This window comes from Elgaria multicarinata, chromosome 5 (assembly GCF_023053635.1).
Source record: "Elgaria multicarinata webbii isolate HBS135686 ecotype San Diego chromosome 5, rElgMul1.1.pri, whole genome shotgun sequence".
NCBI classification, from domain to species: Eukaryota; Metazoa; Chordata; class Lepidosauria; order Squamata; family Anguidae; genus Elgaria; species Elgaria multicarinata.
In genome coordinates, this window is record NC_086175.1 from 99,770,654 (window position 1) to 99,798,566 (window position 27,913).

General features: G+C 39.6%; 1 protein-coding gene across 1 annotated transcript; it reads right to left on the reverse strand.

Annotated features, from left to right (window-relative positions):
• Positions 1-156: 156 nt before the first annotated feature.
• On the reverse strand, positions 157-27,887 carry LNP1 (leukemia NUP98 fusion partner 1). Its single transcript, XM_063127714.1, has 4 exons — positions 27,738-27,887; positions 15,031-15,288; positions 10,017-10,140; positions 157-476 (listed from the first exon to the last, which is right to left on the reverse strand). Exons 1-4 carry the CDS (start codon positions 27,885-27,887, stop codon positions 157-159), a joined length of 852 nt encoding a protein of 283 aa, XP_062983784.1.
• Positions 27,888-27,913: the final 26 nt, after the last annotated feature.

Sequence of the window (27,913 nt, forward strand, 5' to 3'; positions counted from 1 at the left end):
CGGCTGATCTCATCGTTATCCTAGGAAAGGGTCAAGCTGCTGTCTGCAAGAGATGCTCCCGCTACTTTCCTCCTCCTCCTCCTCCTTCCCCGCCTCCATCCCGCCCTCCTCTCCGGCTACCCAGATGTGCCTCTCCCGGCTCCATCGCTGGGGCAGTCACGCCGGCCGCTTCTCACGCAACGCTCCGCCCCGCCGCCGCTTCCCATTGGTGGCTTTTGCCTCCTTTCGCCTCCGGATGGGCTGCAGGAGGAGTCCGTCTCGAAGAAGACCCACCACGCCCGAGGCGCCCAGGCGCCCTCTGTCGGCGGAGAGAAGCAGGACAGCCGAGGCCGCAGTGATGTGGCACTGAGGTGGAGGGGGCCCGAAGCGGAGGGAGGGAGAGTGTCCGGGCGTGGAGGGTCCTCCATGGACAGAACGGGCGCCCATTGGCCGGCTTGAAGCCACGGATTTCAGTGGCGGAGAACCCTGCCTTGCCGCTTCTCGGAAGAAAGAGAGGGATTCCCTAATGCAGTGGAGGCTGGTGGCTCCGATGTCGGTGGGGCTGTGAAACCATGCTGGGTTTCAGCGAGAACTCTAAAGGAGCTCTCCTATTTTGGGGATTGGGTCCAGCACCTCGGATAGCTCCCTTAGAGGTCTGGTTGAAACCCAGAATGGATTCATAGTCCCACCAACATCAGAGCAACCAGCCTTCACTGCCCTTACGTTTTTCAGAGAGTGCCTTCTAGCAGCTCAGACTCTTTCAAATAGAGGGTTTGCTTTGTTTTTCCTCACTGTGAGTGCTCGTTGGAGTTATACAACAGGTGTTTCCTCTAGAGGTTTTGTTATGGTTCCCTTTTCGGCATTTAGGAATTCCACCTTTCTATTTACATTTCCGAGGATGCTTAAAACAACCATCGTTTAGCTAACAGCCTGGTCTGGTGCACAACATTAAATTCTGTAGGGAACTCCTGAGTTGTTACTAAAAAAGCTTTCTTTTTTATAGAGCTGAACTTAATAAGAAGTTCATAAAACTAGGGTGACCATTTGAAAAGGAGGACAGGGCTCCTGTATCTTTAACAGTTGTGCAGAAAAGGGGATTCAGCAGGTTTCATTTGTATGCATGCAGCACCTGATGAAATTCCCTCTTCATCACAACAGTTAAAGCTGCAGGAGCCCTGCCCTCTTGACTAGATACAAAAGAGGGTAGGGCACCTGCAACTTTAACTGTTGTGATGAAGAAAGAATTTCACCAGGTGCTGCATACATGTAAATGAACCTGCTGAAATTCCCTTTTCTATACAACTGTTTAAGATCCTCATTTTCATATGGTCACCCTAATAAAACAATAAAAGGAGGACAATGTTAATAATCTTAGCCTTTTAATAATTTTCCAGCAAGGAGAAGGGTCAACCTCATCTCATTCCCCAGATCAATATTGCACTTCTTTTTCTGAATTTTATATATTTACATAATATAATACTTCATTTTAGCCAAATTCATTAATCATGTTATTAATTTTCTTACCCTGTTTTCCGAAAAATCACATAGCCATCAAGGACTTTAAGACTGAGACAGCAACTGATACTATATGGCTGATAATCAAACCCTCTGCATCTCAAAACTTCCAGACATATAAAGGAGTTAGATCTTTTCAGATATTAGCATCACCACAACAGAAAAGAAACCCCCAGGATTTCTGTCAGTTACTATTACTCTAGCTAGCCCAGAGGTGAGATGGGTAAACACAGAAAGCTACACTCATGGCTTTCATTCTCCTGGTCTTTAACTCTTTAAAGACAGGAGAAAGCAAATCACAAGCAGCTGCTCTGTGTCCTCTAGGGTTGTAAGTTGTATCTCAGCTGCTTAGAGCAAGTTCTATTTCTATTCACCATCATTTATTTATTTAAAGCATTTTTATCCCATTCTTCAGCCAAAAGAGGGTCCCAAGCAGCTTACAAAAACATGAATTAGACATTCCCTGCCCTCAGGTTTATAAATTGAAAGACACAAGGAAAGGGAATCTGCCTTCTTCTCTTGTCCTGCTCTCTGTGCAATATATACACAGACTAGTATGTGTATACAAACATATACATTAAGAGAAATATGACATGTTAGTATTGAATATGCTTTGAATCCAAAAGCTATTTTAGTACAAGTTCATTGTCTGATGACATCACTGCTGATCTAATAATTCTGCTGATGTAGCTCTCCTATGATCTTCATCACATGTGTGACAAGAAGTTGAATATTCCAACACCTCTTAACAATGAGGCTGACTTTTAGAGAAAGGAGTCTTCAGACAAAAACTGCCTTAAGAATAAGGTAATCCAATCTATGTGGATACATTCTGCATGTGAATGTAGAGTCAGAGAATGCACAGCTAGACACTAATATGAGGACTCTTAATTAGATTTTAATTTAAAAAACACAAAGGAAAAGCAAGCCTGATAAATTATCTACACTAAATCTGTCTAGTCAATTAAAAACCTTAATCCAAGTAACACAATAAATATACTAAAGTGCAATTTATCTACACTAAATATGTCTAGTCAATTAAAAAATTTCAATCCAGAAAAAAATAAGTAGCACAATATAATAAAGTGCAACTGTATTTCCCTGAATAAGTCATCATTTGAAAATAACCTGCAGATTTTTATTTCCTGGGTGGCAAAGATGTAAGAAGGCCCCTCAGTTCAATTTCTGAATTTATCTGCTAGTTCAGCCCAAATGGTTATTCTTTGAATAAGGTGTGGATATTTATTATTCAGTAGGAGCTCCATCAGACGGGCATTTTATTACTCACTTGTTACTGGGCATTCACGGATTCTTACGTGTCCCTCTCACGACAACATCTGCCTTCCACGCACGTCCCGCCCCTTCTAGCCTTCTTCACACCACAAAAAAACCCAGTAAATCTGATTTATTTTAAAGATGGAAATTGCCGCTATCTCCTGCTGTGTGCAGGAGAAGCAGCGGGATCAAAACAATCCACTGAATAAACTATGTGCATGTTGTTTACTGCCTCTTTCAAAAGAGGAAGTAATTAGGGACAAATGCTGGGGCGGAGAATCAATGGTAAGCAAATGCGATTTTCCCTGTGTGATGATGCTCTTTTGTGCTGTTGTTCACGTTTACCACCTTGCCTTGTGGAGAAAACGCCATCCCTGGTGACCCACTTTACGCCTCTCCAGCCACAGTGGCTACCAACTCCCACTGGAGGAGATCCGTGGCTTTTCCATTGGCAGATAGAAGATACTAAGTAGGATATTATGGATTGTACCCAGTGGTGGCTTTGCACCAGTGGGAAAGCATTTCTGTTTGCACAAGAGGAAGCACTTCCCATCTCCACTACAGCCCTCCGTCCATTGTCCTCCTACATAGTCCATCTTGCAGGTTAGGGAACCTTCTGGAACAGTATGGGATGTCTCATGGAGGACTGCAGTAGTTAAGGGAACCATGAAAAGCAGATACCTTGTCCTGCTGATGCAATGGTGTACCTAAGGGATTAGGGAATGTCAACCCCTTGCCTGTCCACAGACTGGTTTATCTATCCTCGTTTCAATGAAGTATTGTTGCACTGTAAAACTTAGGAGAAGGTGGGGGGAGAAAAAGAACACACAGAAAAAGAACACCCAGGATCCTTATAAATTGAGTTGAAGGACTGAAAGTACGATAGACCTGGAGATCTACCAGTAGATCACAGTCTACCTTCTGCCCTCTCCTACTCTACACTAAGTTTTATTTCAGGCATCGTGTCTTAGATAAATGCATTTTTCTATGACTTCTGAGAAAACCCCAGGGGTACAACAAGAAACACCTATTAAAACCAGTAATTCTTAACAGCAGGTGCAGTCTTAAAATGTCGGAGCACCACTCGGACAAACTTAAGGGCAGGTCTATTTGGTTTCAGTGGGAAGCTTTCCTGCACGATCCATTGCATGTCTTCTCAGAAGTAAGCCCCATTGAGTTCAGTGACACAGCTCTAGTTGCTCTTCTGCTTATTACAGTGATGATTTTATTGTATTTTATTACATATTTGTGATTTTAGAATTATGATTTTAATGGTGTGTGTGTGTTGTATTGCATTTTACGTAGGTTTTAGACACCTTTGGCTCTTTGGATAGTATCCAATTTTAGTCCAAGTAGACCCACTGAAATGAATGGGACTTAAGTTAGTCATGACTAACTTTATTCCCATTCATTTCAGTGGGTCTACTCTAAGTAGGACTAACATTGGATGCTACCTTTTGTGAGGAGGGGCAGGATAAAAATCAAATAAAGAATTCTGACCAAATACCTTTGAAAGATAATGTTTAAAATAATAACTATGAATGAAAACTTCATTACATGAGGAATTTGCATGACATAATGCTTGCCTCCTGCTTAAATTGTTTATTGCAAGCAACATTTGTTACTGTAGAAAGCATGACACATTTATTGTCATGGGTTTTTTTCTTAAATAAATGCTTAGTGACTGGGGGTGCTTATTTTCATATTTTCAGAAAGTAAGCGCTTCTTCAGTTTTCTTTTTAGTTTGTTCAAACTAAGAACCAACCTGGCTGTTTTTATTAAGATGAGGGACACCATGAACAATGAAAAGAGAGCAATGAAGATTATCTGCAAAAGGTGGTGGAGTAAAATCTGAATCTTACTGAACATCTGCATGACTGGCAAGTCAAAACACCAATGCATCCCTCTTTTACAATGGAGAAAACTGCTAAGCAGCAGATTCCTAAACTAGAGTCTCAGGTAGGTAGGGGAAAACAGCTGTCTTTCTTTAGGAGAGTTAGCAAATGGAACAAGTTGTTTCTGAAGATGTACTAACAACTTAAAATAAGCTTGGAAAGACAAATGTTACATCATTTAAAAAAACAAACAGCTGAAAGCAGATGACATATTTGTCATCTTACAAAAATTGCTGCATTGACTACAGTATTTGACCAAAAAAAAAAAAAGACATCAGCATACCATAACTTCCCTACTAATACATTTTCTTGCCCCAGTACAGTGACTGCTAATGTTACTTCCCTGTTTATTTAAATGAAAAGTGACACCCTTCTCTGCAAGATATAAGGACACCTAGTAGATGTCAGATCACACACAGAACTAGCTGTCCAGGAACATATTTAAAGGTAGTCTCATGTGTAGAGTCGGTGTGTTAAATTGGATTGCCTAGTCTGTGTGCCTCTTTTTTCCCTCTAATAGAGAGAGGTCTAGTTCTAACACATGGCGGATGAGGTGCTAAGCCAGTGTCTAAACTGTAGCACTTCAAACTGCAAGGAATACAGAATGCTTCCGCATGGGGGAAAATGTCACTCAACACAGAAAGCTAATATGTCAGGGAGAACAACTCCATTGACTTCCATTGTGTTTCCAAGCCCAATTCAAAATGTTGATTGGGGCAGTAGTTCAATGGTAGAGCACATGCTTCAGATGCAGAATCTTACATTATGGTCCTACAAAAGAGATAATCTTGGAAAATAACCTCCAATAGACACTATGATTCTTAAGTCATTCACCTAGAAGTTCTGTTGATTCAGATTGATGGAGCACAATCCTAACTCCATGATGATGATGGTTGGAGTTTAGAATGGCATGATGGTACTTCCCCACTGGCCTCTACGAGTGGGGTGGGGGCTCAGCTGAAGCAGAGGCTCCCACTGTGCCTGGACAGGTAGTAAATTACCTCTGGTCGTTCCCCTGCCAGCAACAGTAGGTGGAAAAACTCAAACTGAGTTGCTCCCTCAGTGGGAAGAAGCTGGGTTTGAATCTGCTGTATCCAAAGCTGCTTTGTTCCTGGAGCTAGCGTAGCTCCAGCTTCTCCCACCTTCTGCCCTGGCTGACACAAGCAAGGATGCTAGTGAGTCTGCTACTCTGCTCCTTCCAGGCCCCACTTCGGATGACTCTTCCAATGTTGAATCAGACGAAAAGTCCCACTGAGGTGCAATTGTATGTACATTTAGCTCAGCGTAAGAGCTCCATCACACCTACTTTTTTTTATCCGGTTTTCATCCATGGTTTCCCCCTCCGTTTCTGAGTCGTTGTTGTTGTGCTCTTTCAGATGATGTATCTTCTTTTCACCTGGAGTGCTACTATGCTGGCAAAATCCCTCACCCCACCCCCTACGTTCTCCTTTCCCCTGCAGTTAATTTTTATTTTTTTAAAAAACATTTATTTCTGTGCAAATACAATAGTACAGCAGCCTGAAACTGCACAATTACGGTAAAACAACACGCTACACTTTCCCCTAAGATCATATTAAACAAACAAAAAGGAAGGGAGGCCATTTGTAGGAAGCAGGAGGGAGCGCATGGGCCGAGACTGTTGCTGTCCCTTGGCCTGGGAAAAGGTTTACAGGGGAGGAGCAAAGGTTTGTTTTGCTCATTTCAAAGGGTGGTCTTTTGTAAAGTTGGTCAGGTCCCCTCCTTTGCTTCAAGGTAAGCAAAGGAGGGGACCTGATAAAGAGATCAAACTTGGCATGATGATAGCTCTTAAGGAGGGCTTAAGCCACCCCAAGTTTGAATCAGTTCCTTTCATGCCTTGATTTTAAGGATTTTTTTAATTTCCCCCCTTAAACCCTTTCCCCATAGTCCACCAATGTGAAGTCCACATGTTTGCAATTCTGGTAGGCTGAAATAGTGTAACGATGCAATGGTGTATTTAAGTGATTAAGAGATTGGGGAAAGTTAATCCCTTGCATGTCCATGGACTGGTTTACCTATCCTTGTTTCAATGGAGCATTGTTGCACTGTAAAACTTAGGAGAAAGTGGCAGAGGGGGAGAACACACAATGCTTTTCCTAGGATCCTTATAAACTGAGTTGGAGGAGCGAAAGTATGATGGACCGACTCAGCAAACTAAAAGGGAGGAGGACTGAATGTGCACTGCCTCACTCCATTTCTTTAAAAGTCTTTAACTGCGAAGCTTCACAGGGGTGAACCACCACCACGTGTCCCAGTGCATTTTCTGCATTTCTTTTAAGGTGAAAATGTAGTTTTAGAGTTAAATGGGACCTCTTTCCCTCCCCCTTCATGGTTGAATGAAGAACCACCCCACCCTCCTCTTTTGTTAGCGAGACCACCCTTAGGCACACATGCCCCCAACAAAGAACGGGATAGTCAGATAGAACGCAATGACAGCAATACACAGGAGAAGCACATTTATTTCACATTGGGGGGGGGGAATCAAACTTTCCCCACTCCAAAGAGAAATGAAACATGGAGGGGAAGTGGTGAAATGAGTGCAGGACTTGGACATGTGAGTACCGGGCTACAAAACTACATACAAGGCATGGCAAGTGTGTGATAAATTGCTGGTGTGATGGAACTCCATGTCCTGTTGAACAAAGTGGGGCTTACTTCTGAGTAACTCTACTGAGGATTTCACTGTTATGTTCTTTTGAAAATCCGAACTATTATTATAAAATATCCAGTTCATTGAAAGAACCACAACACAACATATTTGATACAGCATATTTCATTTTTAAATTGGCTTTTATTGGACACAGTATATTTCATTTTCAATTTGGTTTTAATTAAAATAGAAACATATTATACAAGATAACAGTGGCTAACAAATTTTATAACTTTTATTACATTTTTAAAAAACCAAAATACTGTGCTTAATTTAATAATGAACTTGCAAAGCATCAGCTTTTCAAAGACAGATAATTCATGCTAAGCACCTACCTTAAGATCAAATAAAAGTAACAAAAATGAGACTGAGAGTAACAGGGAATCACAGTTGGGACTTCCAACAACCATGATTCTCTTCCCTAACATTATCTATCTTCCTTCTTCTCTAATCCTATTAGCCAATTCCTATTTAGAACCTATTTGGTGTGAGGTTCATCACAGTACATGGAAGCATAACTAATGGGTACAGCAAGGAAGAATTTAGTAAATAGTTTCTTCCCTACATGTGAACCTCACTATTCTAGTTGCACTGAAGGGGTAGTGCTATGGATTTCTTTTGGCCATCTGGAATTATGGGAAACATGGGCTTCTGGGAAATTTCTTTGGGCTATAACATGCCAGTATTATGGAAACGAAGATCATTTAGTGATTATTGAAGCCAAACTACACATTACAGTGGCAGCCTTACATCTTTAAATCCTGGACTGCCCCGTGCATATGTAAGGTGGAAAGAGTGGGTACAAATGAAAATCCAAAAGGGACCAAGGACAGGGGCACTGTCAGAACAATCCTATGTATATTTACTCAGAATTAACTCCCAATGTGTCTAATAGGGCTTACCCAATATTAATCATGTTCAGATGAGCATTTTATCGCACGCTCACTACTGCTCACTTACGGATGTTCACACATCCTTTAGACGACATCCGCCTCCTTCTCGTTTTCTGTCACAAAATAGACCCCTTTTAATCCAACTTTCTTTTTAAAATAGAGTGTACCGTGATTTCCTGCTGTGCGCAGGAAAAGAGTCATGATAAAAATGCCCCCTGAATGGGCCACATGGGTTTTGTTTACTTCCTCTTTCCTCTCCAAGAGGAAAGAGGAAGTAATGAAAAACTGAAGTGGGCAGAGAAGTGACGGTAAGAAAACACGATTTCCCCCTGTGTGATGACGTTCTAGGACTGCTGACTTCTCTATAGTTCAACCAAAAGCCTCTCTTAAATCTATAATCCAACCCTTCAGGTGCTTTTCCCCAACTAGGGCTCTCCCCACCTAGTGGGGAGGAGAAAAAGCTGCAAACAGGCATATTCAAAGATGTAGATCTACCACCACCTCCAAAAGTAGTTTAGACCTGAGAAGACATATGATTTCTGGAAAGGACAAGATGGCACTTAATATTGGACAGGGACATGGTATTGTGATAAATGAGATGGAAAAGTAGTAATGGAACCTTTACTAGTTCCAAGTGAAAAGTTAGAGGGGGAAGCACACTAAAATGTGGCAAAAGAGATGTTGATGAAATAATGGGAGCATAGCAAGTTAGAATGATACAAGAAGAGGCAGTACTGGCCCCATCATTGGGTAGAATGAGTCAGCTGCCTTAGGCAGCAGATGCCAGGAGTTGGGAAGTATCAGCAAGGTATTGGAGGACATCTTGTCCTCCTCCTTTGACAGCAAAATCTCTTAGACCAACCCTAAGAAGTTGTTTTAGATGGGTTCAGTGAGTGTTTGGTTCTGTTTAATTTGCAGTATCCCCCCCCCCCATTTATACAGATGTTCTGGAATAATATCTAATATGTGTATGCTACTTTCATGGGCAGAAAAACCTTGGGTTAATGTAGTATATCCAGAATAAGAATTTGTTTGTGGCTACATACAGGTTCTACTATAGATTACTTGATACTGTGCAGGATGTTAATATTTATAGATTTATTTTTTATTTATTTTATTGAGCCTACCAATAAGTCTTGGCTTAACTTCTAGTTTTAACAAAAGCTATTTTCATGTGGCTTTATACAACCATGGAGTCTTCTATTTATATTTTCCTTTGTAAACAAACAAATTTCTTTATAGTTACATCTGAGTTAATTGCTTATTTTGATTTATATCAAAACTAATGCTTCTGATTTAATAAAGAAAAGATTAGCAGGCCAACCTAACAGCTTCAAAGCAATACAAATTATTTTAATTATAACTTAATGGTCTGTTCTACTTTAACTAAGATCTGCAAATTTTAGGGAATAAAAACTACATGTTAGAATATATTTTATATCCTTTCTGTTTGAATAAAAAAGTCAATCTATAATAATTTGTACAATCACATTTCTTCTTTATGCCTGTACGTCATGGGAATTACTAACTATTCTTTCTAGCCGGAAACTCCACACTGGGCCCGTTCAGAAGACACCTTAAACCATGGCTTTAACCACGGTGGTTAAGCCAGAAAGCCGAGCTGTGTTCAGAAGACACCTTAAACCACAGCTTTAACCATGGTGAATAAGGCTTTTTGTTTTATTCACCATGATTAAAGCTGTGATTTAAGCTGTCTTCCTAACACAGCTCAGCTTTCTGGCTTAACCACCGTGGTTAAAGCCATGGTTTAAGGTGTCTTCTGAATGGGGCCATAATGTTCTCCTTCCTCTTGCTCTGTCTTTAGTTCCTTCTTTTCTCCCGTTTTCTTGTGAGATCTGCTCTTAGGAATATGCAGTTTCTCTCTCTCTCTCCTCTCTTTCATCCCTTCAGGTTCCTGAAAGAAAAATCATACTGAAAATTACAGTTAAATCCCACCATAACAAGGTCATCATTTATCTCAGGAAATGAAAAAAGTAACAATTTAGGTTACCTAACTCTGCCACAGCAGTCTTATTAGTCTGGTTCACACACCATGATAGCCAAAGTTTTGTGTGTGTTTTTAAACACAGAGTTGTTCTGAATGAGCCACTGTACAAGTCACCATGGCTTGAGCACTCCCACTTGGATCTTCTTATAGTGGATGTGGCTAAACAGCTCAGGAACACTTTGTCCCAGATTTCATTAGCATGCTATCTGAATCCAAAACTCTGGCTTGTTTCTCTCCTGAGAAGCCAGAGTTGGAATCCATGGCTTAACCTTGAGTTCTAACTCTGGTTTGTCAGGGGAGAGACAAATCCAAGTTCCAGGTTTGGACGTCACATTAAACAAACACAGGCATGGAGCATCTCTGGGTTGGTTAGCCACTCCTGCTACTAATGGGTGCAATTGAACCATATGAACTAGCACATTGGCTTGTTCACAACAACCCAGGGATTTTTAAAAAACCTGAGATGTTGTTGCATGCATCGGTCAACTGAAATTTGGGCTTCCCTATAATCATGATTTCCTGTACATCTAAGTGGGATGAACAACAACATAAAGGGCTCTGAGGGAGAGAGAGAAAAAATTCAGCCCATCTTGCTATTTTCTCATTTAAAGCAGATCAGCATGAAGCCATTAACATTCTTGATTGTGTTGTCTTGGCTTCACGCATCTCACCAAGTAGTGAAATTTATTAATTATCCTAGATGCAAATTATGGGAGGGGGGCACTGGGGATACAGAAATAGTGTCCCTCTTCCCCTTTTTATTTTTCAGTGTAGCCAGACAACGTGGATTGAATGCAAACATTTGAACATACCAATTTTAAGAGTAAGAATAGCCCATAAAATTTTGTTGTAGTTCTCTCAAGTATATTAAATTGGGAAGACTGAAGAACATACCATATTTGAGAAAGCTCCACATAGTTTCCGGGTTTAGTGGTATTTACAGACATGATTTTGTATAGCTAAAGAAAAAGTGAGGTCAACCTTTAAAATGAAAATATAGACATTATATTTCCCTGAAGTATTACAGAGTTGAAAAGTACTACATACCTCCATATCCCAATACCAAGTAACATACCAAACTAATGTTAATCATCTCTGTATGTGTCTGTGTGTGTATTATCCTCCTTTCTTAGCTCCATAAGTAGAACAGGGAACAGTTATGCTGAACTTTCTGCTAACAGAGGAATTATGGGGAAAAACACAGAGGAGTTATGGGGGGAAACCTCAGAGTTGCAGCTGTGTAATTTAAAATATTTTTGTACCATTAGCAAAATTAATCTTATCTATTATTTAAACTTTCTTAGCAGTGTTTGTGGGTTTGTTTCTGTTTTAAAAATGCTAGTTCACATATTAACTAATTCTGTATAGCAAATGTGGGAAGTGCTCATGCCTTTGCTTCTTTCCCAGCAAATAAGATAACATGGTGTTGTGCCCTCTGGATTAGCATGAATGGGCCTACCTTTATGGTTCTGCCCAAGAAATAAAGGATAGTCAGGGACTTGACTCCCCCAACCCCTACAGCAACTTAATGTTCCATAATGACTGAGGATGTGTTCCTTAAAGGCCTGGAAAACTCTCTCCCTGCCTTTGAAATGTGACAGTGATCAGGAGCTGGAGGGAGGAGCAGAGAAACAGTGGATAGCACTGTTTGAATTTAAAGCCAGAGAGGGATGATAAATTATAATTTATAATTGTAAATTTCAAAAGTTTAGCTAATTGAAAACTGGTCAGGGAGGGAGGGCAAGGAGTCCACATTGTTGTTTTGTATATCTGATGCACATACTATTGCTTGCAATGTGCTCTGCTTGTATATTTTGCGGAATTATGTATGAGAGAACCTATATTGATAGAACCATTTAAGATTTACTTGTTTATTATTCAATAACTTACTGTTGTACTTAATAAAGCTTTCTTTGTTTCTACAATCCCACTCCTTCTGCTTTTGGCTACCTAAGATGGAGGTAATAAAGGGAACAGTACAAACTATTGCCTCCAAAATGCTCTGCTTGTATATTTTAAAAAAATAAAATAAATATAACAAGGACAATACAATTCTTCAGTGCTTCCTCATAAGAATGAAATTAAACTGTATGGTATAATGCTATCTCTAGATTTCTTACCAGAGAAGTGGGGATTACTTGACAATATAAGTCATTGAGACAAGGATCTTACCTGCAGTAACATCCATGAATTCATCTCAGAACTGTAAAGTGTATATTATTTGCAGGGAAACAAAACTGTGAGTGATTCTCACATCTTCTGTTTGCACTAATAATGCATGATCCAAATCAACCTCAATAATCAAAATCTTAGTAACACACTAAAATGTTTTGTGACAGTATGCGAATAAGTTGGAGCACATGGTAAAGAGGATGTTTCCTGGTTTCATGGTGTGCTGGCTTCACAATGTGCTTATGCATTCAAATCCCAATTTCTCAGTGTATGCGAATATATTCCTACACAACTGCAAAGGTTTCCAAGAGTTGATTGGTCGCAACCAATGGTAAAATGGTGGACCACACTGACTGGGATTTGGGTATGTAAAGAAATCACATGACATTTTTTGTGTAGGCATAGTTTCATTAGATATCCAGGGAGTGTGATTTCCTCCTTCCTCTAACATAATGTTTAACCCAGGGTGGGTTAACTGGGATGGGTGCAGTGCATGAGTTGTCTGTGAGCCATTTCTGCTTTTAATTGACAACCTTGGGATGCCTAGTTACTGGGTTGTTTCATGATGTGCAAACCCAGAAATTCTGGGTTGTTTATGGTTTAAACAACTCAGAGTTAACCCAACAACAAACAATGGGTTAACTCTGAGTTGTTGAATTCATAAACAGCCCAGTCATGAAACAACCCAAGACTGGGGCATTCCTGGGTTGTAAATTAAAAGCGGAAAGACCTTGCGTGCAACATGCATGTTCCTCTCATCCCTGGCAATTCCTGGGATAAACAACCCAGGAGTTGTTGTCATGACATGTGCATCAGGTCAATGTCAGGGTTGGAGAGAAATTACTAAAATAAATCATGCAACAGAAAGATATAGTTCTTTCAGTACAATTTGTATCAAAATATAAACAAAAATCTACTTCTCTAGGGAACCTGAATTACACCACATAGCTGCAGATTATTTGAGAAGCCCCTTTCACTTAAGAAAACAAGCACCACTGACATCATCATTGGACTGCATTCATGGTGTAGTAGTCCCCATCCACATTTTATCTTCGCAACAAACTGTGAGGTATATTAAACTGAGAGATAGTGACTGCCTCAAAATCGCTCAATGAGCTTATGACTGAACAGGGTTTTGAATCCTGGTTTTTCATGTCCTGATCCTACAGTGTCTGCTACATCACACAGGCTTTCAATGTAAGATAATTTATAAGGTAGGATAACAACCTGAGCATTAGATTTTCTGCCTTGAAATAAACATGTGCAAGTTCTACACCCAGCCACTTGAAGTAAAGTTAGTAAATGTAAAGTGAGGAAAAATATTGATGATTGACCGAGCAGATACATGGGGGTGGGTGGGGGGAAATGCTGAGAATGAGGCTGGCTGCTGATCAGGAGCTGGTAGCATAAAAATACTAAGCAGGGAAAAGCAAAGAAAAAGCTTAAAAGCAACTGTCACAGGGAACAGCAGTTTATATAATCCATTACTACACTCAGAAATGGTCGGAAAGAACAGAACATGGGCAGAATCCATGCCTGGATAATACATAAGCCCAGTTGAAAATGCAGACAAAAGTGAACAAGACACACACTAGAGCAGCCTTGCCCAACCTGGTGCCCTCCAGATCTGTTGGACTGTCAGGCTAACCCCAGGCCGGAGAGCCCGGAAACTTTTCGCCCTGTCCCCGCGAGGGGCGATGCGGGGCCGCCTCCGCCACCGCCTCCTCCTCTTCTGGCCTGAGGATAAGGAGCTACACTAGGAGTTTCGGGGCACCCTGGAGGCACACGCAAGCGCCTTCAGGGCGCCCCGATGACTCTGTGTAGATTTGCTCTAAGTTTGAAAAGGGAGTGATTCATCCTGCTGATTGTTGGCAATCTGGCCAGTCCCTTTAATTTATGAGAAACCTGTTCTGAAGGAACAAGAAGGGAAATTTCCTTTGAAATCTATGAAGGTGCCTGGTACTATATTGGTCAACAACCTTTATGGAGCCCTCCCCAGCTCCCTTATAAGGGATCTGAAAGGGAAAACTGTTGGAAGAGGCTGGAAAGGGAACAGCAATATTAGATGACGCTGCTGCAGTACAGGGAACGGCAACACCCCCATTTTCCAAACACCCTTTCCCCAAAAAATACTCTGTGATTTTGATGGTTTTTGATTTGTAGGTCAATGTTTTTAATATTCGTAAAGTATACTGAAAGATAGAAGTAAGTTACATTTAAATAGAAAAAGTACTTTTAAGAAATATAATAAAATAGGTGTGGAATTGCTCTGGTGGATGTCTGGAAATGCCATTCAGTTCTGACCTCTTAGGTAAACTTAGACTGAAATCATACTCACTTGACTGGGTGTAAGTGCCATTAAACTTAATGAGGCTTGGTTCTAAGTAGGCATGTATAGTTAGACTAAATAATTATTCCATATTGATATCCAACTGGTAGTAATATAGATGATTGCACAGTATAAAGCAGTGGGTGGGCTAAACATTTTTCACACTCATCCACTTCACCATTACAATTTAAATCACTATAATTTAAAAACACTGCTATGGAATTAAGTTAGATTAGAATATACAAAGCAAACCTCTGACATGAATTTCTTCAAGGATTTTAAAAATAGTTACCTACCAAAGAAACTGAGCGCTTGTTTTTGAAATGCAGTTGCCTTTCAAAGGATTCTGAAAACTCCTGGATGGAGTTTGATCTACTGTTTGGGCCACTTGTCCCTTGAGAAGAATGACCATTCAAGGATTTTTTGCATGCTTTCGTATGACAATGGCATTTTGTATCTTGGTCTTTTCGCAATTCTTTGCAACCCTTCAGATGGCCTGGTGATGGGATCTTGGCAGAAGCATGAAGTCTTGTGTGGATAGAAGAAAGCTTGGCCTATAAAAATAATAATGAAACCTTATTCAATAAAAATATAAATAGGCTTTATACAGAAATCTGGTACAAAATAAAAGATCCTTTTAACAGGTTTGTTGTGAAAATATTTCACAAAAATCTTTTAAAACTTTCCCCCTCGCTTGTAAAAAGATATATCACTTCTGATGATAATTATTTTGATGATATAGAAACATATGACACCATCAGTAAACAGGATTATAATACTCCTGCCTTAATATCAATGACATGATACGATGTTTCTGAGGTAAGGTCTGTGTGAATGGTCTTATGCTGATACTGTTATTAATATTTGGAGCCAATAATTATCTACAGTATTCCAAATTGTATTCTATTGCATTCCAAACTGCCCTTTTATAAATTTATTCTTTTCAGCTCAATCCCAGGCCCAGCTCATCAACTTCACCTCTCCTCCTTTCTGTCGGTGAAACACTACGTTAATTATACTATTGCTGCTATAAACACTTCTGTTTGCATATGCTATATGGGTATGTGCATCTTGGGCTACTTAGCCCAGCAACTCCATGGTAGAAAACTGCAATAGCAGCAGATTCCATAAAGAGAAAGATTACGCTTTCATTTCTGCAATTTTGCTTTGATTGAATATACTGTTAACTACTGTTTTAAGTAACTGTGATACCCTTATTAAGATTATTAATATTGGCATTCTCAAAACATCCCAGTAATTCCCTGGTACTTAAGTTTACTGCAATAGAATGTTAGGGGGGAGGCAAGAAATGGCATTTCTTCAAACTTTGCAATAAGGTTCTCTTTAGATGGTCATTTAGGAAAAGCATCACCAAAAACATGTGGAGATTTGCATAATATTTGCATATGCCAATATATATCTAGAAATGCAGATGTAGAATTTACTACTGTAGTGAATAGAATACAACACATCCCACCATAGTTTGAAAGGCTGCGACCAAGGGACATTATGCCTATTCAGTCTGCTGTCCACAAGCTAATTGTTGATGGGCTTCAAGGTCTCTTATGGCCTTTATATCTTTAAACCGGACTTGGAGTGGACAGCTCTTCAAATAGAGGATACCTTCAAATAGAGGACCACCCTCTGTAAAGTAGGGCACATGGACATCCTAGGTTCTCTAAAATTTGTAATTCACTGTTTTCCCATCAACACTGTTCTCTTTGTTTTAACTAGTACTACTAATTGCTTCCTGTGCAGTGAATATATTTACTTCTATTTGATCACTAAAGTGTAAAGAGAAAGGCCTCAGAATAACGTGCCTGTTTCTAAAAATCGAATGTAGCTTCTCAATTCGTGGTAACTTATCTATCATGTTAACAAAACAAAACAAAAACGAATTAAAACAAAAAGTTAATTGAAACAGCATAAAAACGAATTAAAACACAACTAAAAGACAACAAAGAAATAAGCACCAGCACCAAATTTTAAAAACCCATTCAGCAGCAGATCAGTTTATATGCCAAAGGGCTGCCTGAATCAAAACATATCTCTGAGATTCTTCATTAAGAATATCTAGGCTAATTAGAGCTTTAAACTGTTACATTTTATTTTCATGATATCTGCTTGCTTTGCCTAAACCTATTTGTAACCCTGACCTAGCTGTAAATGAACTCTTTTATTTTGGAACCACTACCAGCCCTATATCCCGAGGTAGTTCCTAGATCGTCCCTGTGCATCCAAATGATGCACAGGAGATCCCGGGGGCAACAAGAGACTTTCCCAGGATATCTGGGACCATGGGAAACCCGAGTTTTCTGTGGTCCTGGGACCATCCTGAGGAGCCATGGGGGCCATGGGGCCGCTGCTCCTGGGTCGTCCCTTCCTCCCCACGAGTAACAGGGCTCTTGAAATGGGCACAGAGTGGCATGGGGGCAGTCCATGCCCATCAGGGGTGGCAAGAGGGTTCAGGGTTTTTTAAAATCACTTTTTCGGTGGAGCGCAATTGCACTCTTCTTCCCTGTTTTTTAAGGGAAAAAATGGCCATAACATCCCTCCATACTTGCGGGACGTCACACGGCTGTCAAGACACTGGGGGATGATCGCGGAAGCAGGTAAGTCCGCGATCTTCCCCCCTCCCTCCCTCTACACACTTAAGGTGTAGACATGCCCTAGGTTATAGAACGGCACATTACTGCTTGTTTCATGCTACTGGGGGAGATAAATTGGAGGTTGGATCCTGCTAAGGCTCCTCATCCAGCAGAGCCGTACAGAGTATAAGGAAAACCAGCCAAGCTGTTTCTACGTTCTCCTTCATGGCGCTAGGAAAGTGGAGATCTTTGCTCTTTGAGGAGGCCCCCAATTCAGGAAAGTGTGAACTCCAATGCATTTGACCACAATCAGAGCTAGTGGCAGTCAACCTTATGCAGGATTCCCTTGTCAACCAACAAGAGTTTGTGGCATCATTACAATAGTTTCTTAAGGGCACAGTCCTATGATATCCGTGTCTGATGATCATAGCCTCGGAATTGGGAGGTTTGCTAGCATCCAGTGCAGAGCGGGAGCAGTGGTGAAGACTATCGTTGCCTCCATTGTTGTTCCTGCTCTGCATTTTAGCTAGATGGACTTTTTCGCCCATCTAGCTGGAGCGCTGTGGAGGGGGAGGAAAGAAGGCTGGAGAGGCCTGTGGATACAGCTTAACCCAGACCCTCCCATCCCACAGGAACATTCCCTTTGTGGGTGATTATGAATAAGAATATTAAAGTATCAACGCTCAATGTTAAAGGTTTGGGGGCAGTCGTGAAAAGGAGGAGAATAGAACAAATGTTAAATAAAGAAAGATCGGATATTATTATGTTGCAAGAAACACACCAAAAATTTGATGGCGTAAATGAAATCCGGACAAGGTGGTCTGTTTATTATGAGAAGTCATTAGGGACATCAAAGAAAAATGGAGTAGCAATTTTGATTTCAAAAAAAAGTGGATTCATATTGGAAACTGTAAGAAAGGATGATAATGGTAGATATCTTATGATAAAGGGGAAAATAGAAAGTGAACAATATACATTAGTAAATGTTTATGCCCCTAATGAGAGACATAGAGAGTTTTTTATGATTTTTTTTAATGAAATAGAGGAGTTTAGGGAAGGATATCTAATTTTAGCTGGGGATTTTAATATGGTAATGAATAATAGAGTGGATAGATCAAACCCCACAAATGTGGAAAAAAGAAATAATATTACTATATTGAATAAACTAGTAAAAGAAAAAGATTATGTAGATTGTTGGCGTTTACTGAATGGCTTGAATCCGGGATTTTCTTATTACTCCTCAGTTCATCAGACATACTCTAGAATAGATTATATAATGGTTTCAAAAGAGTTTGCAAGTAAGGTATGTAAAATGGAAATGGGGGTAATAAAGGTAACGGACCATGCATTGTTAAGTTTAGAATTTACAGTTAAAAAGAATTATAAGGAAGCGTTTAGGTGGAAACTAAACACAAAACTTTTGAAGTATAATAAGGTGGTAGAAAAAATGCAAAGAGAAATGATAGAGGCTTGGGAAATTAATGAGAAGGGAGGAACGTCAAGGGCAGTAGTTTGGGATACCATGAAGGCAGTATCGAGAGGGATATGTATTAGAGAAATGTGTAATTTAAGAAGGCAACAAGTAGCAGAGCAGGAACAATTGGAGGAAGAGATTAAGAAAATGGAGAAAGATTATTGGCAACATAAAAATAAATATAAATTAATAGAAATACAGGCAAAGAAAAAACAATTAGAAAATTTAAATTTAGAGGAGGTTCAAAAGAATTTAATATATATGAAAAGGGAGTATTTTGAAAACAGTAACAGGAATTCTAAAGTGCTTGCCTGGCTCACACAAAAAGAAAAAGCCAGGAACGGGATAGGGATTTTGAAGGATAAACAAGGGAAGTATTGTCATACAATGAAGGATAAAGTAAAGATTTTTCAGGAGTTTTATCAGGAATTGTATAAGGGAAAGGATACTCAAAAACAAAAGTTGGAAGCTTATATAGAAAAATATATAAAGAAGAGAATAAAAATAGAGCATAAAGAGTTAATGGAGAAGGTAATAACGCAAGGAGAAGTAGAAGAAGTAATTGAGAACCTGAAGCCGGGTAAATCACCGGGGGTAGACGGTTTAGGACCAGAATATTATAAGGTTTTTAAAGGAATTTTAATACCAAAATTAATAAATTTGTTTAATTCCATATTGGAAGGGGATAGAACGCCAGAATCATGGGAACACTCATTAATAATTTTAATACCAAAACCAGATAAAGATTTGACTGTCCCTGATTCATATAGACCTATTTCATTAATAAACCAAGATGCTAAGCTTTTTTCAACTATCTTAGCAAGGCGGTTGAATAAATTTATAGAGGAATATATAGGGGAGGATCAATGTGGATTTGTGGCAGGTAGACAGATGCCTAATTTAGTGGGAAGAGTATTAAATGCAATACAGGTGATAAATAAGTCTAGGGTTAAAGCGGGAATTCTGGCATTGGATATTTTTAAGGCTTTTGATTGTGTGAGCTGGCAAGCTTTAAAGATGGTTATAAATAAAATGGGGTTTGGAAATAAATTTAAAGCGATAATAGAACAGTTATACTCTCAAAATACAGCCGTAGTGGTAGTGAATGATGGTGTGACAGATAAGATACGACTAGCCAGAGGGACAAGGCAAGGTTGTCCGCTCTCACCAGTCCTATTTGTAATGGTAATGGAATTATTGGCGAATGCAATACGAGAAGATGAGGAGATTGAAGGAATAGGTAGTATGAAGGAAATTAAATTGAATATGTTTGCAGACGACACGTTGTTGACGATAAAGAATCCAATAGAGAAGATGGGGAGAATTAAACAACAATTGAGAGAATTTGAGGATATTACGGGGTTAAAAATAAATTGGTCTAAATCAGAATTGATGTTGTTTAATTATACTAAAAAGGAAGAGAAGGATTGGGAAGAAAAGGGAAGAGAAATTAGAGTTAAGAATCAGATTAGATATTTGGGAATAAAAATTACACAGAAATTAGAGAGTTTAGAGAAAGAGAATTTAAATGTGTTAAAAAAAGAGATTTTAGCAAAATTGGAAAAATATAAAAGGTTAAATTTATCTTGGTTTGGAAGAATAGCATTAATAAAAATGAAGATTTTAGCAAAGATTAATTTTGTGTTCAGGATGCTACCAATAAAAATTTCAGAATTAGAGCTAAAAAGTTGGCAAAGGATTATAAATAATCATTGTAATGGTGATAAGAAAGCGAGGGTAAATAAAAGTAAATGGTATTTGAGCCAAAAAAAGGGAGGATTGGGTCTCCCGAATATTAAATTATATTATGTAGCTAATAGATTAAGATATATAGTGGAGGCAATTACAGGATTAGGGGAATTAGATTGGATGGAAGAAAAAATTACGAGTAATATAGAGACTAAATTGGAAAATGTATTTTTTATGGAAGGGAAAAAAAAAATGGGTGGAAAGTATAAATAACCCGCTCTTGAGGTTTCACTGGGAAATTTGGAGTAAATATAAAGGGGAGCTGCTTCCAAGCGGCTCTCCTTTGTCACCGGTAATAATGTTGAAGAATTTCCCGGAGGAATTAAAGAGTAGATTAAGTAAAGTTTTAATAGAAAAAAATAAAATGAAATTAAAGGATTGGTTAAGAGGAATGAGTACAAGAGAGGATATGGAAGAGGTTTTGAAGGATAAAAAATTAACTTGGTTAAATTATAGGCAATTAGAACAGTGGACTAAAAAGTGGGTAAGAGATAATGGAGAGTGTAGAGAATTAACAAAGTTCGAGGAACTAATAGTTAAGAAAGATAATGAAAGGGAGAAAAGAACAGTGTTAAAAGGGTTGATGAGTGAATTATATAGAATATTGGTAGAGAAAGGGACGGTGGATAATTCGGGTAAAATGGTTTGGGAGACAGATTTGAAGGTACAAATAGGACAACAGGGTTGGGAGGGATTATGGAAACAAAGAGCGTTGAGAAATATGTCAGTAAGAATAAAAGAGAATTATTATAAAATTGTATGGAGGTGGTACCTAACTCCGGTTAGATTGAATAAGATAAACAATCAGCAATCTGAAAATTGTTGGAGAGGTTGTGGGGTTAAAGGAACGTATTTGCATATGTGGTGGGAATGTAACTATGTTCAGAAATTGTGGAAGATGGTGTTTTTGGAGATTGAAGAAATTGTGGAAATGAAGATAGAACGAACACCAAAAGTTGCATTGCTGTCACTATTTGAAGAAGATTTTAAATGTAAAAAGGAAACTAAGGAACTGATAACGAATTTGTTGATTGCAGCAAGATTGATTGTAGCTAGGAACTGGAAGATTCAAGGGGAATATTCTATTGAAGAATGGTATAAAGAAGTATGGGATATAGCTATTAATGATAAATTAACAAGTAATATTAAATGGAGAAGAGGTATAGCTAAATCAAATGATTTTGAAGGAATTTGGAAACAGTTCCTAATATTTGTGTTTTCAAAAGGAAGTGGGAAACCACCAGCAGAAGAAAGTATGAGATTCTGGAATCAGGAATGAGATCCCGAGGTGGGGGGTGCACTTGTAGGTTATTTTGATTATGTTATTAAGATAAGATTTTGTATTCAAATTGAACATTATGTAGTATGTTGTTGTTGTTGTTTTTATGTGAATGTAAATGTGTATGTTTAAGTATTGTAGAAAATAAAAAAAATTATATATATAAAAAAAGGAACATTCCCTTTGTGATAGCTGAGAAGCAGCTGGCGTGTTCTCTCCACTCCCGAGGGGAGCAAGGGTTGGAGCACTGTCCCTAACCTTAGATCTGGGAATCTGAAATATCCTATGTCCCCCAAGTTGCTGTCTAGGGGGCATAGAAATCCTTCCTAAAATGCATGAAGATTATTTTCAATTATGTTTGTGCCTAAAATCAATATTAATTTTAAGTGTGGTTACTACTGTAGGAAAAACACTCTGCTTCATTTGGGTGTATATTTCATACAATAAAAGCTTTACTGCTAAAGGTATAATTCATTATTTCATCTAAAATTACATGCTAGTTAATGAAAATAGAGGTTTGAATGAGTGAATTAGAGTGTGTATCATAGAACAGCAGAGTTGGAAGGGGCCTACAAGGCCATCGAGTCCAACCCCCTGCTCAATGCAGGAATCCACCCTAAAACATCCCCGACAGATGCTTGTCCAGCTGCCTCTTGAAGGCCTCTAGTGTGGGAGAGCCCACAACCTCCCTAGGTAACTGATTCCATTGTCATACTGCTCTAACAGTCAGGAAGTTTTTCCTGATGTCCAGCTGGAATCTGGCTTCCTTTAACTTGAGCCTGTTATTCCGTGTCCTGCACTCTGGGAGGATCGAGAAGAGATCCTGGCCCTCCTCTGTGTGACAACCTTTTAAGTATTTGAAGAGTGCTATCATGTCTCCCCTCAATCTTCTCTTCTCCAGGCTAAACATGCCCAGTTCTTTCAATCTCTCTTCATAGGGCTTTGTTTCCAGACCCCTAATCATCCTGGTTGCCCTCCTCTGAACACGCTCCAGCTTGTCTGTGTCCTTTCTTGCCGCCATATCGCACTGTTGGCTCATATTCAGCTTACAATCTACAACAATTCCAAGATCCTTATCGTTTGTAGTATTGCTGAGCCAAGTATCCCCCATCTTGTAACTGTGCCTTTGGTTTCTATTTCCTAGATGTAGAACTTGGCATTTATCCCTATTAAATTTCATTTCATTCTCCCCAGTTTGACAAGATTCCATTGATAAGTACTCTTTGAGTCCGATTCTGTAGCCAGTTGTGAATCCACCTAATAGTTGTTCCATCTAGCCCACTTTTAGCTAGTTTGTTAATCAGAATGTCATGTGGTACTTTGTAAAAAGCTTTGCTGAAGTCAAGATATATGACGTCCACAGCATTCCCACAGTCCACAAGGGAGGTTACCTTATCAAAAAATGAGATCAAATTTGTCTGACAGGACTTGTTCTTGACAAATCCATGTTGGCTTCTAGTGATCACCGCATTGATTTCAAGGCATTTACAGATTGACTTCTTTATAATCTGCTCCAGAATTTTCCCAGGGATGGATGTCAGACTAACTAGACTATAGTTCCCAGATTCCTCCTTTTTACCCTTTTTGAAGATAGGGATAACGTTAGCCCTCCTCGTCGTCCGGCACTTCACTCGTCTTCCATGATTTTGCAAAGATAATAGACAAAGGTTCTGAGAGTTCTTCCACTAGCTCCTTCATTACTCTAAGATGCAGTTCATCGGGCCCTGGAGATTTGAACTCATTCAAGGAAATTAGGTGTTCTTTGACCATTTGTTTATCAATCTCAAACTGTAATCCTGCCCCCTCAACTTCTGCTTCACTTTTTCCAGGGGCGTCATAGACCCACTTTTGGGAGAAGACTGAGACAAAGTAGGAATTGAGCACTTCAGCCTTTTCTTTGTCACCTGTTATCAATTTGCCATCCTCATTAAGCAATTGAATTACCATTTCTTTCCTCTGTCTTTTACTACTCACGTATCTGAAGAAAGCCTTTTTATTGCTTTTAGCATCCCTCGCTAATCTCAGCTCATTCTCAGCTTTAGCCTTCCTGACGCCATTTCGGTACTTCTGCGCCACCTGTCTGTACTCTTCTTTTGTAGCCTGGCCTTCCTTCCACTTCCTATATGTATCTTTTGTTTTCAGGTCATCTCTAAGCTTTTTGTGGAGCCACATTGATTTCCTCTTCTATCTTTTCTCCTTGTTGGAATTGTTTGTAACTGTGCCTTTAAAATTTCCTTTTTTAAATACTCCCACCCATCCTGCACTCCTTTTCTCATTAGGCTCACTTGCAATGGGACCTTACTTATTATAGTTCTGAGTTTATTAAAATCAGCTTTCCTAAAATCCACAGTATGTGTATGGCTACACTCAACTTTTGTCTCCTTCATAATCAAGAATTAATGTATGACATGGTCACGTTCCCCCAGAGTTCCCGTAACTGCCACTTTATCCACTAAGTCATCCCTGTTGGTCATGTATACTTCTTCCCATTGCAGGGAACTCTGTTCTTCCAAAAATAATAAAAATGGGACAAATGTGGTAGTTGAAGGGCCTACAACAATTTGACTGGCTGTCTGCTATGTGCAGTGAATATTGACCTGGTCTTCAAAGCACTCCATCCACAAATGAGCCACAAATGCGCTAATTAAAACATGCAGAAACAGATCTCTTGGGTTTTTAAAGAAGAATTATAGTGATAAATGTTGTACTGTACCATATCTATGAAAAAGCAGAATGTATGAGAGCATCTACAAGTAAAAAAAAATTGAGTTGAGAGTAAAAGGTGCTATCTAGTCATGAGAGTATAATCTGGGTCTAAAGAATCCTATGTTAGTGTTGTACAATTTTTAAATAGAATAAAATATAACAAAGCTCACAATACAAAATAAATATAATAAAAAGTACAAAAACACACCAAAAAAGTGATTTAAAAAAGGCAGTTCTCTTCCAGCTTGCTGAGTATGTCAGTCAAACAAACGGACTTGTGCTGAGCTGGTGGAGCGGACTTTTACTGCTCCAACCCCACCCTCATTGCCCGCAGAAACAGCACCCAGCCGATTAAACGCTGAATTGGCAAAACCCTAGACAACAAAACCAGAGTGATGGGGGAGGAGGCAACCACATCCATCACCCAACAAAAAACAATGAACTGGAGAGGGAAAGAGAAGGGGTGGGGCGGGGCGGGTGCAATAGCAGGAGAGCAAACAGCAGCAGCAATCATGTAAGGGACCAGCACTTGCCACACTCACAAAAATGAGGTCAAAAAATTACGGGTGCATACCAGGGGGATCACCCCCTTAATGAAATAGTTAGGCAAATGCAACTGTTCCATGGAATTTAGTATGATAGGTCCACAAAATGTTCCTTCCAGTGAGGGTCAGTCGTTGTCTACCTTCAAATTTAACAGGTCATTAAACTTTAAGTGCTGCCAGGATTGGACCTAAATTGAGAAGCAAGGGGGTGGTATCTGCATTCTCAAGGGAACTCCTAGGTTTGCAGAAGTACAAAAAAACTTTTTTAAAAACCCTAAGTGGGGTTTTAAAAAAGGCCAAAAACAACATCTTAATGAGAACTGAACATTCTTAGTAGCCATAGAGATAAAACTGGAAAATGAGGTAAGGGCGAAACAGAATGAATTATCCTGGCTAGCATCCATCCTGAATAGCAGCACTGCTGTCAAAGGTGAAGATACATTTTGTGTCAGGATCACTTGTAATAAGAACTTGGTTGTCCCACACTTATGAGTTGGGCAGAGAAATTGGGCAAAGCCACTCACCTACAAGGATGATCAGGGGTCTGGAAACAAAGCCCTATGAGGAGAGACTGAAAGAACTGGGCATGATTAGCCTTGAGAAGACTGAAGGAAGACATGTTAGCTCTCTCCAAATACTTGAAAGGTTGTCACACAGAGGAGGGCCAGGATCTCTTCTTGATCATCCCAGAGTGCTGGACACAGAATAACGGGCTCAAGTTATAGGAAGCCAGATTCTGGCTGGACATCAGGAAAAACTTCCTGACTGTTAGAGCAGTACGATAATGGAACCAATTACCTAGGGAGGTCATGGGCTCTCCCACACTAGAGGTATTCAAGAGGCAGCTGGACAGCCATCTGTCAGGTATGCTATAAGGTAGATTCCTGCATTGAGCAGGGGGTTGGACTCAATGGCCTTATAGGCCCCTTCCAATTCTACTATTCTGTGATTTTAAGTTAGGGGTTCCTGCATACTCAAGGACTTCTGGAGGTATGTAGAATAAATAGGAGTTTGTAAATTAAAGAAAAGAAACCATCACCAACTGCAAAAAACAAAACCGCCTATTAGAGAGCAATCCTATAGTCCCAGGGACTTATAGGGCTGCTTGGAAAAAAGTTCTTAGATCAGAGACAGCACACTGACCTCGGAAGGGGAGTTGGCGATCTGACCCCAACCACCTCATAGCTGGTGCAAAAAGAACCACGCCAGCTGCCCTTAGAGGCAGAAAAATGACCTTGGAAGAGGTGGAAAAGGGGTGTTCCTGGCAGAGGGGAGGAGACCAGAGACACCAAGATATGAGATATCCTGAGCCTCTTCCACTATCCTTCATCCCCCTGAAAAGTGCTCTTGCTACAAGGGCTAAAAAGCCCATCTAGCAAAAATGGCCAAAGACGGAGGACAGGGAGACAAAGCGAAGATCACCTCCATGCTCCTCCAGCCCTTCTAGCAGGGCACAGGAATGTTGGAAGCCTCTAAATTCAGAAGCTTCCGAGCAGTGAGAAAGTAATCAATAAGATTGTGCCCTTAGGGACTCAGCATACTCATTACCCATCAGGAGCTGTGGAATGTTGAGGACAGTTCAGGGTCAGCAGAGAAAAATGAAAACAAGAAGAGGAAAGGCTTGCTTAAGCCCCTAATAATAATTTATCTTGTGGGTGTGGGTGTGTCCGGGAATGCATCCTTCCATTCTAATTGCACACAGACACACCCACCCCAAGCTATGAACTATTAATTGCTCTGATCATAAAGAAGCTACATTAGTGGGGGCAGGGATTATTGGTATTGGAAGAAAGTTATGTGCTCCCTCCGATTGAATTCTAGTTCATCATTCCACTAAGAGCTTTTCCAGATGCAAGGATGGCAGAGCCCTCAACAAAGTATTCTGGAATGGGGTGTGTGTGAACACACATTTTGGGAATGTTCATCACAATCTAGTCCCTGAGTTGCTCATCTAGCCATGGAGTTTCCAATAGGGGATGGGAGATTTCCCAGCTTTTTATCCCCCTCCCCTGTAATTCGTAACTTTTTAATCAATAGTTTAAACACCAAAAAAAAAAAACACCCAATGGCTAACAGCCAAGCCAGAGCCTAAGATAGCCTCCCATCTCATCGTTAATATTGTCTTGACCTTTCCTCTATTATAACTTAATGCATTCAGATAAAACATGTCTATTAATTTTTGTTGCGCAAATATGGGTTCAGATCTTATGGGATAAAGGCATTCTCTTCATTCAATACTGAGTAATCCTCATGTCTGAGTTCTATGATACCTTCATTTACATGTTACTTATTAGCTCTGAAGTTACTGAATTGACATTAATGCTGATATTTAGTATTCACACCTTGCTATGCATATATTGTAAAAAAAAAAATACATGTTCCAAAATCTAACATTAAATCATAGATATGATGCATATCACCATGGGGGATTTATTATTTATTTATTATATTTTTATAGCGCCCAATAGCCAAAGCTCTCTGGGCAGTTCACAAAAATTAAAACAATGAAGAGCATAAAAACAACCAACAAATTAAAAACACAAATACAAAATACAATATAAAAAGCACAACCAGGGATGATTCTTTTAAATTAACTCTTCGCACACCCTGCACCCCACAATGTTTTGCTTTCTTTTTACATTTCTCTACTCAAGAATCTTACCGGAAGGGAGGCTCTCCTTTCACCCAAGGATCTTTCCTGGTGTTTCTTGTGTGCTCTACTTTCTTTTTCCTTTTCATCAGTCACACTGTGTCCCCAGAAACTGCTCATCCATTTTGCAAAGGAGATATCATCATCCTCTTCATAGTCCATGTACAGACGGGAAATATGTATATGAA